Source organism: Pan troglodytes, chromosome 7, assembly GCF_028858775.2.
Source record: "Pan troglodytes isolate AG18354 chromosome 7, NHGRI_mPanTro3-v2.0_pri, whole genome shotgun sequence".
NCBI lineage: Eukaryota > Metazoa > Chordata > Mammalia > Primates > Hominidae > Pan > Pan troglodytes.
Genome location: NC_072405.2, coordinates 114,311,889 through 114,330,698, shown reverse-complemented (window position 1 = coordinate 114,330,698; position 18,810 = coordinate 114,311,889). Strand labels below are relative to the sequence as shown.

General features: G+C 33.1%; 1 protein-coding gene across 49 annotated transcripts in view; it reads right to left on the bottom strand.

Annotated features, from left to right (window-relative positions):
* Positions 1–18,810, bottom strand: part of RIMS2 (regulating synaptic membrane exocytosis 2) — a 729,498-nt gene that overhangs the window by 155,069 nt on the left and 555,619 nt on the right. For 29 of the 49 annotated variants that reach the window (XM_063816523.1, XM_063816526.1, XM_063816527.1 and 26 more), the window contains 2 exons: positions 4,267–4,439; positions 3,179–3,430 (listed from right to left, as the gene is read on the bottom strand). The exons of 12 other annotated variants lie outside the window; for them this stretch is intronic. In XM_063816523.1, coding sequence (XP_063672593.1) covers positions 3,179–3,430; positions 4,267–4,439 — 425 coding nt within the window. The remainder of the gene's footprint in view (positions 1–3,178; positions 3,431–4,266; positions 4,440–18,810) is intronic. 8 more of the 49 variants (XM_063816530.1, XM_063816532.1, XM_009455767.5 and 5 more) reach the window with 1 other exon arrangement.

Below are 18,810 nucleotides of genomic sequence, written 5' to 3'. Positions count from 1 at the left end.
TTGGTGTAAAAGTAGTTGTGGCTTCTGCCATTAAAATTAATGGCATTAAAAGTAATGGCCATTAAAAGTAATGGCAAAAGCCGCAATTACTTTTGGACCACGCTTCATAAAACTTAGATTTCAAATAAAAGATATAAAATGTCAATCATATATAGGTTGAGCATTCCCTAATTTGAAAATCCAAAATCCTAACTGCTCCAAAATCCAAAACTTTCTGAGTGCCACAATGCACAGTAACCTTTAAATTAAAACACAACATTGTAGGGAGAAACTGAAAGCCTGTCATTGTTTTTTTTTTGCTATTGCTTAACTGCTGATAGAGGTGTTCTGGTGATGCTACTATGCTGCTTAGTTCCCTGAACACATTACCTTTTCACTGTATTAATAGTTTGTCATATTTTTTACTGTTAACTACTTATGTGTTAAGTGCAAGAAAGTGACTACTGGTTGGGAGCATAGAAATTCAGAGTCAGAAATGGTATGATGCCAAACAACCACAGACTGTCCACATGAGTGACTGAGACAGATGTCTTTGGTTGCTTCTGATCATTCAATGCAGACAAACTTTGTTTCATTCACAAAATTATTAAAAATATGGGATAAAATTACCTTCAGGCTATGTGTATAAGGTGTCTATAAAACATAAATGAATTTAGTGTTTACACGTGGGTCCTATCCTCAATATATCTCATTATATATATGTAAAAATTCCAAAATCTGAAAAAAATCCAAACTCTGAAACACTTCTGGTCTCAAACATTTCAGATACGGAATATTCAGCCTGCAGTATAGAATAAGATTATTTCCAATAATGTTGTATAAGAACATAAGTTGTTATTAATGTTTAAACAGTCTGTGATTGTGTTTATCAACTACCAAAACAAAATGATGCTTGGAATACTCAGATATATTTTCTCTCACAATAAAGACTGAGATTTATTCTAAGAAGTAAAAGCAAATTCAAAAGCCTATGTTGAAATGATTAATGAGTGCTACCAACATTTTCTTCTTCTTTTTCTTTTTTTTTTTGGGGGGGCGCCGGGGATGGAGTCTCACTCTGTCACCAGGCTGGATTGCAGTGGCCTGATCTCGGCTCACTGCAACCTCCACCTCCTGGGTTCAAGCGATTCTCCCACCTCAGCCTCCCGAGTAGCTGGGACTATGGGCGCACACCACCACGCCCAGCTAATTTTTGTACTTTTAGTAGAGATGGGGTTTCACCACGTTGGCCAGGATGGTCTTGATCTCCTGACCTCGTGATCCTCCCACCTCAGCCTCCCAAAGTGCTGGGATTACAGGCGTGAGCCATCGCACCCGGCCCCAACATTTTCTTATAAGCAATTGCCGTTGATACTTCTTGGCATGTTCCAGGATATATGTTCCCTACAGAGATCAACCTGGCCTCCTCTAGTTTACAGTTCCAGAAGTATTACACAGTTACTTAAGCTAAGTGTAGTGCTTTGATCAACCACATTTCTAGAATGTACCATCTTTCCCTTTTCCTTGAAAAATAATGTGCTCTTTTTTTGAAGAAATAATGAAGCAAGTACTATTTAAAAACCAGAAACTTAAGGTTATAGTCTTCTCTGAATCTCTGCCTAGCAAGCCAGGTATGGCAGCGTGGGATCTCGGCTCCAGGCAAACACCAATGGGCTCATGTGTTCTCATGTATACAGTATGTAGAAAACACATTAGAGACTCATTCTTTTCTTTGCTCCTGGAAGAAAGGAAACTCTATGTATCTTTCCAAGGACACCTTGGAAAGCTTTTCTCTGTGAATTAGTGATGAAATTATCCTATGCCCAACAAATCAGAAAAATGGTCATCTTTATTAGTAAACCAATGTAATTATCAAAAGTTAAATACCAAAGACAGATTTGAAATTGCTAATTTAGATTCAAATAATAAAATATGCCTTAAGATTCATTTTTATGTTTAATGCCTGTTATACAGAAACTTTCATAGAGCACAAATACAGTTAAATATATCTAAGATAACAAGGGAAGGGACATCGGCTAAATCACTGAATTGTATACTCAATGGGTAGAGTTCTACCCCGAATATCTGTCTCACTGTGAGAAAAGTGAGAAAAGCACAATTTTAGATTGGGCTTAGATATAATAAGGCAAAATCTTGCTTATAAATAATGCGTGCTTTTATTGAGCAGGCTTTGTACTAACACAAAATCAAATTCTGGACTACTAGAAAACTCTATCCCTCCAAAATGTACATAATTTACAATTTTCAGTCTCATATAAATGTAATTAGAACAACCTCATATCCTCAAGCAGAAGGATAAAGTCTGACTGCACATTTGTGCTAATTTGACTGTATGTAATATATATAATACTGTAAAGATAGCTTCATACTTACTTACTGACTTGTGCTATGAAAATTAAAATATAGTTGTTTTTATGCCATGCTGCCTGTATTTTTTCCCTGCCCTTCTCCCTGTTCAAAGTTCCCTCTCCAGAAGTTTATCTAATGGATTGAGTTTAAGAAAGGCATAACCAACACTTGCGTTCTAATAAACCCTAAGGCATCTATTCTTTCTTTTCAGAGTATTAAAAAACATTGCTCCTGCTTTGTAATTTTCTGCAGGACTCAAACTGCACTAGAACCTACCAGAAAACTAAGAAGAAGCAAGGGAACCAGAGCCAGAATAAAGTCTACTATTTGCTACCTGTTTTCTCATTCATTTTTGAAGTTTGTTTCCAGGAAATAATATTTCTTGTAAAGTAAGCTCAATTTTTTTCAGCCACTTCAGAAGCTAATTTTAAAGAACTCTGCCTTATTTTTGTCTGAAGCAGTTTTCAATATTGGTAAAGAATTTTCAAGTTTCTCTTTTCAATGATCTTTATTAGACCTCACAGATAAAGAAGATATACAGTAATTCATGTTAAAAGAGACACAGGGAAATTTACATTGGATTCAGCTACTCATAACGAACTTGGTAACCAAATAAATCAGACTCTCAGAGCTAGTGGATACAAATTCAAGACTGTTTAATAAATCAATCTATTTGATAATAGTTTGCCAACATATTAATTAGTAATATTAGAAGCTAAATAGATAAAACACAAGAAAATAAAGCAAATGTAAATGGCAAAATAATTTTTAGGAATGGTAAAAAAGACTACATTACTAATGGGAAATGCCTACAAATAACATATTTTACCTGGTATCATCTTGTGAGAATCTCCTTTGCAAATCCTCTTTATTCCACTGTTCTTTTTCTTTCCCTTGCTCGTGTATATCTTGTGTTTTTTCCTCGTCTCCTGATTCTCTGTTTTTCTCCTTATTACACGTTTTGGCAATCTCTTTCCCTTTCTCATTCTCATTAATTCTTTCTTCCTTTACCTCTTCCTTCTCATGAACTATCTCTTCATGCTTATCCCCTTCTTTCCCTCCCTCTTCTATTCCCTTTGGTCTTTTGAAAGCAACAGAAATTGAAGGCATGCAAATAAACACACAAAAAAAGAAAGTAAGTCAAGAAAAAACACTTATGAAATTAAACAGAAAGGTAATAAAAACTATCAAAACATAAGTAAAAATTATATCTTTTAAATGTTGAAAACTTACTTCAGTGTATACTAGAGAAGCACTGTATAAATAGCTTAATTGTAATAGTTTTTAAATCATATTTTCCTTTTACAAAATTACATGAAAAAAGGTAAAAGTTGTGATCTCCCTGTTATAAAATTTTTAATCCAATAAGAGTAAAACAAAATTTAGCTTAGGCATCTATAAAATCTATAGGACAAGTAAGAAATGCAAATTATACTAACTTATATACTATATGTATAAATTTTCTTGAGAAGATGAGGACTTTTTCTATGCATATATAAAAATTTCAAGAGGATAGGAAAGCATCCTACTGAAAAAGTAATATTCTTATGTTTTCTAATAACAAAATATATTATTTTTCATGTTCCTTGGAACATGAAAAATTCAAGTCTCAGCCATCACTTTTATTTCAATAAAGATATAAGAGGTCTTAATTTTTAAATTACAGACATGAAAAAAGATATTATTTCCAGTGATGTAGTAAGCAAAATTATCCATAGTTTCATAACATTTTCTTCTGTGCAGGAAGTCTGAAATGTGGATTAAAATATATTAAAAAGTAGTATGTACCGAAGTTAAGCTCCCCTGGCTTTAAAATATATATTAACCTGTTAGAAATAAATAATTTTATGTTCATCCAGGAAACATAAAGACCTTCTAAAACATATTTAGAGAAGTTTGTTGTTGAAATCCCCTTACCTGATTTTCTTGTTTCCTCCTGGGCGTTCTGATTGGACAGACATGTAGCTTGTGCTGCTGAAACGAGAAGCACTACTAGTCCTTGAAACCGCAGATATATCACTTACATCACTGTCCGAAGATTTAGTAGAAACATTATCTGCCCCTCTATGAGGATCCCATCCTGATCGATACTGTTAACACAGATTGACAAATACGCAGAAGTTGTCAGTATTACCACACAAAACAATTATTAGCTTTCTCCTATTTCAGCACTTTAATTGTCCACAGAGGAAACTGCAAAATCCCACTCAGTTGCATATAAAACAAAAGTGAATGGCAATTATCCTAAAAGAAAAATTCAATTTATATGAAACCTTTGTTTTTAGCAAAGTAATTAGAATGTTTTTACCACACCCCAGTGAAGGCCATTAAAATAGTTTCAAAACAGCACTGGCCTCAGGAAAGAACATTTAGGTAAGATCTGGGAAATAAACATTTGGCTTAATATGAGGAAGTAGAATTTTTTTAATTTTTTAATAAATTCTAGTAGCCATCAATTAATCCATTATGCTTCACTGAAAACCTAGAGATAATATAAAATCTAATTATTAAACCATTAACTCTTTTTAGAAAAGCCAAGAGAAAAGAGAAAGTTTAATTTCAGAGTGGTTGCTGGATTTTGATGAATCCTAGAAATACTAGAAAAAGTCATTATTATTTACAATAGTTCAAACTTCCTGGAATTGAAATAGTCAGATAGTTAACTGGCACAGCCAGGGTTGCAGGGTATTCTTGGGTGTTCAAATATTCTGGTAAATTAAAAACCATCGTAAATGCTTTAGGTTAATGACCTAGTCTCATAAAATACATTTAATGCAAAAACTAATGGACAAAATTTAACTTTATTTTGACAACAAAAAATCATTTGCTAAGAGTCCTCTTGTTGAGATGTAAAAAGGATAGACTTTGGAGTCTGCAAACCTGAGGTAAGAAAAACTCTCACTAGTTGAGTAAATTTGAGCAGATCATTTAACCTGTAAAAGGCTTCTTATAAAAAAATGGATAATAATATCTTTTTTTGCAAGGTCTAGAACTAAGACATATGTGGTATCTGGCATAATGTAAGTAAATGTAGCCTGTATTATTACTGCATTATTACAACTTGGTGATGCAACAGTATTCTTACTATAAACATCAAATATGACTACTATTGGGTTAAGAGATTATCTGCTAATTGATTTTTATTTGTTTAGATGCACTTCAAACTTAATGCTGAAACATTCTTATCTAGTTAATTTTGCAAAGGAGAATATTCTAATCACAGATACTAGCAAATTTCATAAAGCCTTAGAAAAATGATTTTTTTAATCAACCACTTGCTATGTCTTAAAGAATAATTACCTAATAAACAATCCCCCATGAATGACAATTCATTGCAAGTATTAGATAGATATAAACATTTTGGCCAAGATAAATTGAGTGGCAACAAAGCATAAACAGTAGATCCGATATAAGTGATCTGTTGATTGTTTTCTTCCAAAACCTCTCAGTATCTAGATATCCATTTTTAATAATTGACTCTTCTTCAAACGTAAAGAAATTATTTCTAAGGCTCCACAAAATTTTAGTCAAATCCATTAACCTAGCAACATATATTCAAATTACGTGAGAATTGGCCTTTCTTAGTCCACTTTAACTTTCTGTCTTGTTAGATAAACTCTCAATTATTGAAAAGCATACAATTAAATTCTTCTAAAAATTGCTGCCTTTTCCCAGGAAATATCTATTTAAATAGAACCATAGGGTTTAATTTTAAAAGAAACATTATTAATGCACAGTGGATTTATTCAAAGACAATTTAGATCATAATATTATTTTTCAAATAAAGTCATTTTAAAATACCAAACATTTTGCCTTAAATGACAATGTTGAAAGCCATTGCCTAGAATAGCATTTAAATGAATGGTGTCAACATTATCCATGTTATATCTGTCTATATAATATATACAATATGTACACTATATAATAATATATTGTATACTATATAATACAATAAATGATATATCTATACATATTTTCACAAAATTTATTGAAAGTAAATGTGATCTCAAGGTAAGGTATATATGGAAGGCTTTCATTTTACTTATATGTTTTTTGGGCATTTATTCATACAAAAATCGAAGTTTTAAGAAATTTTTCAAAGCTATAAAATTGTTCAATAGATACTATACTCCATATGGGAGACTTTTCTCTGATTCTTATAATTTATAATAAAAAAGAAAAGTAGCTGCTATTCTTTCTTTTAAAGTAATTTATTATTGAATATGAAGGCAGTTTTGGTAATATATTTCTTATTTGTTTTTGCTCATGGGATTATTATATCATCTAAATTCAAATGGAAAACTGTAAGTTTTAACTCTAGCAGTAGTAAGGGCAATAATGTAATCATTAAGAGCCAATGCTCTGGAATGGGACTGAATCATTTGAATTCTGGCTACATAGATTATTAGGTTTGTGATCTTGGATCAATTGCTTCTATGAGTCTCAGTATTTCATCTGTTAAAATATGGATAATAATTGTGCCTATCTCCAAGGCTTGCTGCAAGGATTAAGCAAGATAACGCGTGTAAAGCACTTAGCACAATATCTGACACATAACAAGTGATAACAAATGATGACAAAGATAATGATGATGATGATGATGATTAAACAGTAGCCAAAGACTGGCTTATGTAAATTTCAGGAATATCTTTAGCTAAATAATATTAGCTAGAAATACTTAATAAATATATTAAGACTATTCTAAGCTACAAAAACATAATTATTTTTACATATATCCAAGAGATCTGCTTAAGAAAATATGTTTATAAAACAAAATTAAAATATTAAACCCAACTTTACCACTGACTCCTAGTATGTCCTCAGGCTTCACCTTCCCCATTTGGCCAGGTTCATCCATATTCCATCACCTAATAGGGAAATACTGATTCCCGACTGCAGGATGAATAATATCTTTATCTCAGCAGGAAATATATGACACTTCTTGGCTGACATAGAACATGCCTCATTTTTAATATTTGTCTTAGAACCTTATCCTGACATCCAAAGCCACCTGGTACTCGTGTATCCCATGCTTTCCTGATTGGTTTTTGTCCAATTTGCTTTTCTTTCATATCTGAAACCTAACTGCTTACTTGGCTTTTCAATTTCAGTAGTTAGGATTCTGATTTTGTCTACTCTAGCCTTTGTCTTTTTAGGTCTGTCATGATGTCTAGTCTTGTTGCTATGATTCATAGGTGCATAAAGGCTTTAATTTGTTTAGTTTTTAAAAGACAGGTTAGCATGGTGTGCACTGTGCATATCTTTATCCAAGACTTCTCAGATCATCCAATTTGCTGAGCTAAAATTTTAGATATGCAAAATTTAAGGAAAGATTCCCTATACTGTAGTTTTACGCCTTTTTTCACAGCGTTATAATAGTGTAAAGGTTTTATGCCTTTTATTCACACACAGCCCTATGACAAGAGATAGTGTATGTGTAATTCATCACACATGACCTCTTGTCATTGGGCTCTGTGTGTGTGTGTATATATATATAATATATATATGTGCATGTGTATATAAATGTGTTCATGTTTAATTTTCAAACCCCCTATTAGACTACAAACTCCTGAAGGCCAGCACAGTATCTTCCTCATCTTTGTGTGTCTCTTAGCACCTAAAAGTCAAAGATTTAACTTAAACTCTGAGGTTTAGCCTTCTTACTAGGGAGATAAGAATACACTCCATTTTAAGAATTTTTGAGAAAAATATATTCAAAATAATATATTCAAAATACATAATAATATGCTTAGCAAATAGCAAAGGCTTATTTCCAATGCCTAAAGCAGAAGGTCATTAAATAGAAGGACACTGAATGGAACAGTTTGTATAAAGAAAGAAGAGAAATTAGCTAAAGGCTCCAGTTTAATGATGATTCTGCTATCTACTCAAGGCTTGCACCAAATGTATTTCTCTGTTGACTTCTAAGCCACTGAGCATGTTTATCACTGGGATTAGCTCAGGTTTCTATTACAAATAGACATATGCTTTTAAAAATGAGAAATCTGGACAGTGAGAAAGAATACGAAAAATATTTTTTATAAATAAAATTTCAGAAGAATACATTTTGAACATATTTAGAATATAACATATTCACATATACAACTCAACCCCCACCCCCAGAAATCTAAGTACTAAACAACTTAATACTACAGTCAACATTTAAAATGGATAAATGTAGTTTTACTTTTCCTAAAATATGATAAACAAAAGTTATATACTTCAACAATGAGAGAGAAGCTAAATTGTTATTATACCAAGGTAATGAGCTACGAATGTGAGTAAGTAAATTTATTTATTTATTTAGGAAATGGTTGGTGTTGTCTTGGCACTATACAATACATAATGTTTTAAATAATTAGCATGTATTAGAATATAGCTGATGGATGAACAATGAATGGCCTGTTAACCATTCTCTTTAATGGAACAAAAACAAAGAAGGATAATATGATCTTAGCTGAAAACTGTGCTCCGATTAAAGATCATTAAAATCTTGGAAGAGAGTAAAGAAGTTTTTCCGGACAACATTTTAATGTTTTGTAGATACTATTAAGAAGATCATGAACTAGAAAAATTTACAGCAAATGATTATTCTTCAGGATGTTCCAGACTCTAAAGAGTTCCTAAGTGGCCTGGAAAAGTTAATGTTCTTCCTATATATCTAACATTAGTGGAAAGTAACAGTGTATCTGCAGAGCTCTATTGAAAAGAAGGCTATTATTAAAGTGTCAGAATGATATATTAGAATGATATACTTAAAAAAATAAATTACAATTTCTAAAATCAGTTTCATTTTCTCCAGTACTCATTTGAAGTTCTTAGGTTTGGCCATTTCCAACTCTGATTTTGCTAAAGCACCTCAAGAACTCTGGTTGTTTGATCTTCAGACAAAAGATGGGGGCAGGATTATGAATTTCCTTAAATATCACTTGTCTTCAATAAATCTCACCAGATAACCATTTATTGTACAAACAATAATTAAAAAATTAATTATTGCAAAATACTGGATAATATAGAAGCCCAATTTTGAAGAAAAACAAGTCTCATGCTATCGAGAAGTACGTGGATACCTGAATACCACATTCAAGGAAATACTGAGTTTATCAAAAGATAGGAGCGGGGAAAGAAAACTAAGGCAAACATAATCTTTGGAAGATAAAAGTTAGGCTCAAGTTGTGGGCAGGGCTCTTGGTATCAATCTAGGGGAGGTAGAGGAAAGAAGAGGGCAGAGGGAATTCTGGCACTGCAGTCATTAAATAACCATGTGCATTTTCGTCATCCTGTTTTTATTTCATATCATAATCGAAAGAAAATAGTTGTTGCTCTTTGATAGTAACACAATTGCAGGTACTTTTTCTCTGAGGAGCTACTTCCAGATGATGTTTTTCTCTGTCCTACCCAAGGCTCTTATCAGTGCCTGATCTGAATGCTGAATTGTATAAAAATAAATAAAAATAAATTGCATAAAAATTAAAAAATGTACTGGTCAGAGATAATTTTGTTTAGCTATGACTTCTAAAGAGGGTATTATGTGATAATGGTCTAAAATTGGGAGGAGAGGGCAGTGAGAAAAGGCCAAAGACATTTGAGGACTTATTTAAGATTTAGTCTTGTAAACAATATTCTGCAAATGAAACCCCAGCTTGAAAGATTTCTGATAGCTGCAGAGCTCAAAAGGAAGGAGTCTGCAGCAAAGCTGAGCCTAATGAACATCATGCCTCAGTCTGGAAAGGAGTCTAGGACATAAAATTTTCACTGGAGACTGAGGCACTGAATTTTCTCCCTTGTTGGTCCTCAGGCCTGATGGCCTCTTCAGTTTGGTATAGTAATTAAACTAGCTACAATTATTATTTGTATACCCTGTGAAACATACTGTTGTAAATAATATGTGTGGATTATTTTATTTAGTTCTCCCAAACCTTATGAGGTCGCCTTTGTGATAGCTGGAGTCAGAAGGAAGTACAGTTAGGTAGGATGAGCCATACTCAACACCCTCTCCATTAAATAGGTCTAGTCATCTTCTAAGGCACAGTTTAAGATGTCACCTCCTCTGTGAAGTCTTCCTTAACTCCTTCAAAGAGAAGCACTGCTTCGAATGTTCCTCAACTACTTTACTCATGCCTTTATTATAGTTTTATCATGTGGTATTATGTGTACTTCTCCCTTGTCCATCCATCCATCCATCCATCCATCCATCCATCCATCCATGTATCAATCATCTATCCAGCTATTTATCCATCTATTTGTAATGTACCCACCCCAGTAGATTATAAACTCCCAGAGGATAATGACTTCTGTTGATTTTAGTAATCTTATTATCTATATCTGGGCCTGGCATTTAGAAGGAACTCAATGAATGTTTAATGATCAAAATGAATGGAATGATTTAGCTTTATCTGGGCTATATACTGAAGTATTATTCCATTATGAAGTATCAAATCAGTGTACAAGATACATTGATAGCTGTATAGAGTTTAGTCACCTAATTATTTCATTCTCTGTGGTGGGCATAGGCAGTGCTGTTACAGTAAATGTTTAACAACTAGCTTTCTGAGGAAAAAAAAATTCCAATTTACGGAGTTTTCTGATTTCCGTGATATAAATACTCCCATTATGGCTGATTTCAAGTTACCAAGTGGTCACTGAACAGACAGTTGGGCACACCACTGGTTGTGGGGTTTAGGAATACAGGCTTTGTTTATAGGGCTCACTAAGACTCCTTAGGAGAGAATGAGTAAGGGACAATAAATATTTACTGTGTATCAAGACCTGTGATCTCATTTAAAGTTCACCTTGGACCTGTGAAGAAGGTATTTTCTCCATTCTATAGATCTAGAAACAGACTCACTCAGGGAAGTCTTTGAAACATGACATAGCAAGAACAGCTTAAAGTAAAAAGCGGCAGTCAAAGAAAGGGTAGCCATTAGCATGTATGCCAAGACTTACTAACGAACCAGCTGTCGCTTGATATGAAGGAAATTTATGAGGTGAATAATTTTTCCTGGATAATTTACAGAGGAAGAGTTATTGCCAGTAGTCAATTATGACCTTCCCTAAGGCTTGGCTTTGTGGGAACTCAATGTCTATTAGTAATCAGCTTCTCCTTGAGAAACAATCTTAATTTACTTCTATCGATTTCTCAGTTTTCAGAGATAGAAGTGCCAGCGCTCCAATGAAACCCCAGGTTTAGAGATCTCAGGTAGCTGCAAAGCTTATGCTTTTGCCCTTAACAAATGAATTTACCATGTTCTTCAAGAGAATCAACAACTCTTAAGCCATTCTATCATGTACTAAAACTGTTCTCAAAAAAAAAAAAAAAACCCACCAGAACAAAATTCCCCAATAACATCCTAATTTACCAGTCAGTGGTATCTTTTTAGGTTTTTTCTTTCCCCTCTCTTCTTGAAAATTTCCCATAATGACTTCTTAGATATTGCCACTCAGCGTTTCTACTCTATGTCCCTGAGTGTTACTTTTTAATCTCCTTTCCCAGCTTTGTTTTCCCTAACCTGATTTTAAATTATATTTTCTCAAAGTTCCCATCTTTAGCCTTCTTTTAACTATATTACCCCAGGATCATATAATCCATTGTCTACCCATTTTAATTACCAAGTAATGACTAATAAAATCCTTATTCTCACCTCTCCCAAGCTTCAGATCTGTATTTCCAGATGCTGACAGGACATCTCCTGTACTTCCTTTTGCTGGCACATCAAATTCAATATAGCTCAAACCAAATTTATTCTTTCACCCTAAACCAGCTCTCCTTGTACCTCTTATGTTCCCTGCACTGTAGGCTCAATATCCAACTAAAACCTAGATAAGTTGTGAATTATCTTTGACTCCCCCTTCCCCAGTATCCTCCATTCTAATCAGCCAAGAAATATTACTTAGTCATTTAATGGAAACAAATATTATCTAAATATTTAGCTATCGGGGGTTATGAATGGGTCCTTGGTCTTTCCTTTTGGTAACCAGAGTATTTAATATCTATTTATTTGTGGCAGTTGCTGCTGAATGCCTACTCAATATTCCCTCTCCCACTTTGGTCTTTATTAAAAGAATCCACACTGATTTTAATAACAACAAAACAAAACAACTTCATTTTCTACCTTGTATGTAAGGTGATCATTTGATGTGAGTGTGACCTCTGAAATATAAGCAGGAATCTAGGGTGGGGTTTAGGGAGAGCTACTATGTATCTGATTACAGTGAGCTAACATAGCTGGTATGACCGTATGTCTTTCCCTTTCCTTTTTTCTTTCTTATTGGAGTTCAAACCCAAGTCTACAGCTACAGCAGGCATTCTGTGATGATGGGGATGAATGTCTTACTCTAAGAAAGGAGAATAGGAAGACAGAGTGCTTGGGTCTTACATAATAGTACCAGCCCTGGGCTGTTTGGATTTCTTGTTGTGTGAAGTAAAATTCCTTGTTTATTCAGATAATTTTGTCAGGTGTTTTGTTATAAACAGCTGAGTGCAAACATGACTGATACACTTTTCTGAATGCAAATTCTTCCTGGTCTGTGTCAGAAGAAAATTTCTGACCTCATAGTATAAACATATTCCCTAAGCAACAATATTGATGAAAATCATAATAGTCATCTAATTTTGATAAGAGGCAGTATACCATAATGACCAAGGGATTAAGAGCTGAAAGATATGGGTGTGTAACTGCTCTTCCACTTACTAGGAGCTACACAATCTTAGGCAAGTCTCTTAACATCTTTAAGTCTGCTTCTAGATTCACATTGTGGAGACAATACCTTCTTAATAGGACCAATATGAGTTTTAAATGAGATCACAGGTCTTGACATATAGTAAGTATTTACCATGATAATTAACTAGGCATAGTCCATGATGAAATAAAAGAAACTGTATATTATGATACTAAATATTCACCATCATTAAGCCATGAGCTCAAAAATTTTACCTTGACTTGAAAAAAAACCATGAAAATGGCTATGAATACTTTATAAATAGGTTCTTAATTGCATGTCTCATAAAAAACAAAAAACGAAAGGGCATTGTCCTTTGCTGCTAGATTGGTTTATTTACTTAGAGTAGGATAATACCAAACCTGCCTTGGAAATTCAGGTTTATTCATTCTTGAAACTGTTCTACTTTAGTTTTTTTGTTTTGTTTTGTTTTGTTTTTTTGAGACAGAGTCTTGCTCATTCGCCCAGGCTGGAGTGCAGTGGCGCGATCTCGACTCACTGCAACCTCTGCCTGCCAGGTTCAAGCAATTCTGCCTCAGCCTCCCAAGTAGCTGGGATTACAGGTGCCTGCCACCACACCCGGCTAATTTTTGTATTTTTAGTAGAGATGGTGTTTCACCATGTTGGCCAGGGTGGTCTTCAACTCCTGACGTCAAGTGATCCACCCGCCTTGGCCTCCCAAATTGCTGGGATTACAGGCATGAGCCACCATGCCTGGTCACAGTTAGTTTTTATAATTATGTTTATACTTGATACTAAGGAAAGTTAAACTGAGGACAGTAACAATCTATCACCATAACACATTATTAATAATAATTAAAATTTAAATACTTTTTATAGTTTACAAACAACTTTCAAATATCTTACAGTTTTCTTTTTCACATCTGATAAAACAGCTTTTTAACCTTTTACAGATAATATATAACATTAACACTTAGCTGTGTATTGATATAGATGTAACCACAAAAAGTAAATATTTTTTCAATAGCTTTAGTCTTAGATTTGTAAACCCTTTATTATTCAGTAATAGCTCAAACTCATGTCATCTGAAATATCTGCCTCAGTCAAGAAGTGTTTCAAAGTCTGTTTTTCTCAGACCCTTACATATATTAATAATAATATTCTGATACATACAATTTCATGTCTATCCAAGCCCCAGAGGGTAGAACAAAATGCCTGCTGCTAATCTAAACCAATGCACCCAGTTTAAAGCCCTTATGTTTTTATTATGACTAAATGCTTCTCCAAGCCCTCAGATCAGAAACCCATAAGATCTAGCTAGAATTAAGAAAAGTCATAAAGAAACCGTCACTAGCCATAAGAATTCCTGGCACATGGCCCTTTGTGACCATCTTTAAACATTACATGGATTATATGATTTTTATGAATGTTTAAAGAATATTTATCTAATTGATTGGGATATAGGGTATAGAAATTACAGATATCATGTGGCAAGCTAGCATCCCAAAAGTTGCAACAGAAATAAGACATGAGAACACATCAGTAGGACCAGTGCCCTGGGGATCTGAAGCAGGCAGAAACACAACAAAAACATATGAGCTGGAGACAAGAAATAAGGTTCCCTTTCAATTATTAGTACTTTAGAAGGTAATAGCGTAACTTTAAGTACTTGTGCTGAAAAGAGTCAAGGCTAAATAATAGCCTGAATAACTACGTAATGTTAAAAAACCTGAAGGGGCCTGAGAATTGCTCTGATCTATCAAATTCAGGGATAGGGCAAATATAATTATATTCTGTTGGAAGTCTGAAGAGGCCCACTACTCCTGTTCCCTGTGTGAGAAGACAGAGAAGCATCAACTGGGCTTACAGAAAGACCATTTGGGATGGAGCCAACAGTCAAAGCAGGGACAAAGACTAACAATTACCTCTTGCTTGGACTACTACAATAGCCTCCTAATGGGACTCTTTGTCTGTAATGTTCTTTTCAAATGCATCTTAAGTATATCATTAAAATTACCTTCTAAAAGCACAAATTTGTTCATGTCAGCAACTTCCTCAAAAATCTTCCAAACCCATCATTCCATATGGGTTGTATAAAATATAGAAAAATAATATAGAACATAAGTAATACAGATAATAAAATATTAAAAGAATATAGATATATAGATGTTAACATATAAGATACAGACTTTAAAATAATACAGGTATTTAAAATAATATAAAAATATAAACATAAAATTTAAAATGTAGAACATTCTATATTTTTAACTGAGAGATTCAAAGTTCTCCACAATCTTGTCCCAGCCAACTTTTACATTCTTTTCTCCGAATACATATCCCCATTTGTTGTATATTTCCACACTAAAGAACTATTAGCTGTTTCTTAAACATGGCTTGTGCTCATGTAACGCCATAACTTTGTTGGAGCTCTCTCTTCAGCCTGAGAAGTCCTTCACTTCATGTGTTATATTCTATTCTATTCCCAGATTTCTACCAGCCAAATGAATATTTCTTTTGCTGTTCTTCCTTTGTACGTGTATTTTTAAAAATTATATCACTCAACACAGCCTATTTTGTACCATCATTACTTATGTACATGCGTTTCTCTAATTTGATAGTGAACTCTTGGATTGAAAGGATATGCTAGCCTGCCTTCCTCCATTCTTTCCCTCTCTCCTTCCTTTAATTCTCTTTTTCCTTTTCTTTTTTCCCCTCTCTTCATCCCCTTTCCCTTCCTTCCTTTATTCCTTCTTTACTCACTATTTCCTTCATTTTATTGTTATTCATATGGTTATTTCTCTGGCATTTTCTTTCTTTAATGTTGCAGAACCAGAATCCAGAATTAAAACTGATGAGCTTCAGCAATACCCGAGGTATGAAGTTCTGACTTGCAGGTAAGAGAGAGAGAATGAATGACCACTGAATGACCACTGAAATTGAAAAAAAAAAATTTAAATGTCTTAAAAAACAGAGAGGGAAAGAAGACTCATATAACCACTTTTTTGTTTGTTTGTTTTTTGTTTTTTGTTCAAGAGAACAGCCCAGGAAAGTTACCTGGTACTGAACCACACATTTGGTTACTTACTCATCACTGAATCATTCACAAGTTCACCATATTTTAAAGCTAAAAGATACCTCAGAGAGAATGTAATCTAGCTTTCTCATTTTATAGATGAGAAAATTGAGAAATAGAGAAGTGATTAAGATTATACAACTTGTTGTTATAAGGTCTATTTCTTTTCATTAAACTTTTTTTCACTTTTATTGTCAAATTTGTTTTTACTTTTAATTAAAAGTGATAATTTGTATTCATTTTAATGGGACACTGGGCAAGCAAGTTTAGAACTGATTTCTTTTGAAAATATTCATATTGTTTTCAACTTTAGGGATATGCTTAAAATAAAGATTTTCAGCCTTTTTTGAAATTTTGAAAAATCTATCTAAAATGACCTAAATAATCAGAATACAAAACAGCATTAAAATAACACTACTTGTAAGTATAATTGGATGGATTTTAACAAAGTAAAACTTTGACAATAATATTATATTAACTAACTTGAATAAAAACATGTTTTATGTTCTATTGAATAAAAGCATGTTTTATGTTCTATTGAAATAAGCCCTTTAAACTCATTTAAAATTTAGGTGATTTTATTTTTTGGCAGAAAATCGAAAAGGGCTTAAGAAGTAACATGTTCTTATGTGACTGGACCCTGGAGACTGTTGGCCTTGTTTGTAAGCATTCCGAGTCATAAAAATGACCTGAAAATGGCCAATCATAAAATCACAGCCATTTCTTTGTTACTCAGGAAGTTATATTGAGGTAGTAAGTTTTAATTCATCCATCAGAATGAAGTTCAACTGTAAGTTAGTTTTTATTACTCCTACCTCCCATGTTATAATAAATACTAAAAAATAACTACGATTATGGACATTCCCATGTGCTAGGCCTAGTGCTATAGAGATGTTTCCACTCTCTGAAGTTATCACCAAAGTCCCTTCCTTCATATGAAATATATTCCAAGGTTAGCTATATTATTTCCAGACTGGAGTATTATTTTACGATCTTCAAAATTGATGCAATAGAAGTAATCAAATTTCCAAATATTTAATAAAACGTTATATTTATTTTGCTAATAAATGATCTCTGTAATCCTTCCAACTAAAGAAAAATTACAACTGAATTTTGTGCTGATGAACAAAGCCATTACATAACAGAATTGTAGATATATTTGTATTATAATTAGCTGAACTAAATTGAAGTTATAGATGTGAATGGTTCCATGTTACCCTGGATGACTGACTTTATTGACTAAAGGTTTTTACACAAGTGTCAATTCAAACTTAATTATCAATTACTTCATGTAAAATGTGCAAAACATTACACATATAAATTTATTCTCTAAGTCATAGTTATTATGGCACAAGTTCATTAAAAATTATACAGATTCAGGCACTTGTGAGAACATGTCTAGTAGAGAGCCTTACACTGATCAGACTACTCAATCAATGAATGAAACATTAGAATTGAAAGAAATAAACTATAGAAAATATATTTCAAATCTAATTTTAAGACTAGGCTCTGTGATTAAATAATTTACTTAATTAATGATGAGACTGATTAAAACCCAAATGTTAATTCATAGTGGTCTTTTCAATGCTGCCTCCAAAGTACCACATATTTGTTTAACACTTTATAAGTTTCCTTCAATTTGTAGATAGAAAAAAGTTGAGTTGTGAAGAACTATTGGGCAACTTACCCAAAGTCTTATTACATGAATGGCATAACCAAAGTTAGAAGCCCAATCTTCTCATTCTTTCTCAGTATTCTTTCCACTATTATTATCTCTAGATGGAAATCAATAATTGTATGCCCATTAGAAAACATGCTTTTGACTATTACCCAATAATCTACCTATATCTTCTTCTAAAAATCATATTTTGTTCTTATATTGATACAAAATGCTTAAAATTCACCTTCTCTAGAATCTTTTTCAAACTATCCTATCCTACTTCTCTCAGCATCCACGTCCACGTTCATTCACTAAAATTAATCCCATTGAGTGCTTATTGTGGCCAAGGCAAAGTACATGCTACTGAGAGACTACAAAGATGAATAATATAGTCACCGTTCTCAAGAAGTGTATAGTTTAATATAAAAGACATAAATATTCCACATATAAAACAGAATATATGTATTTTATGTGGTAATGCCATGGTTGGTTCAGAAGGTATATATGTTTTCACCTATCTGTTGTTTTCCATATTCTTTTACTTCTTACATATATATATATATCATGCTTAATCCTTTCAGTTATATGAAATTTGATTGGAAAGAATGTATCTGTTCTATTTGATCACATTTTCTTCCTTCTTTTCCCATATCCTCCCTGATTTTATAAAGCAAGACCTTTCCCTTCTGTGGTCTACGATAATTCATTCCCTGTAGAATATTCTAGCTGTTAACAAGCTAGCAACTCTGGAGCCTTGATGAAAGCAAAGATGAAGTCATATGTTTATTATTATTTTTTATTTTGCTGACGGTAAAAGGAAATGTTTCTCCTTTATATTCTTAGGTAATTACAGGAGGGTACTGCACTCTTGGCAATGGCAGCTATTCTCCACAGATTGACCCTCTTACCTGCAAGTAGCTGCCTGCAACTTATCTACAATTCTCTCTTTGTCAGTTTTTAGAAACTTTATGTTACTAAAAAGGGAGAAGTTAAAATTTCTGCTATAATTCTACAGTGTTCTATAATATACAAGTTGCTGTTTTTGTCA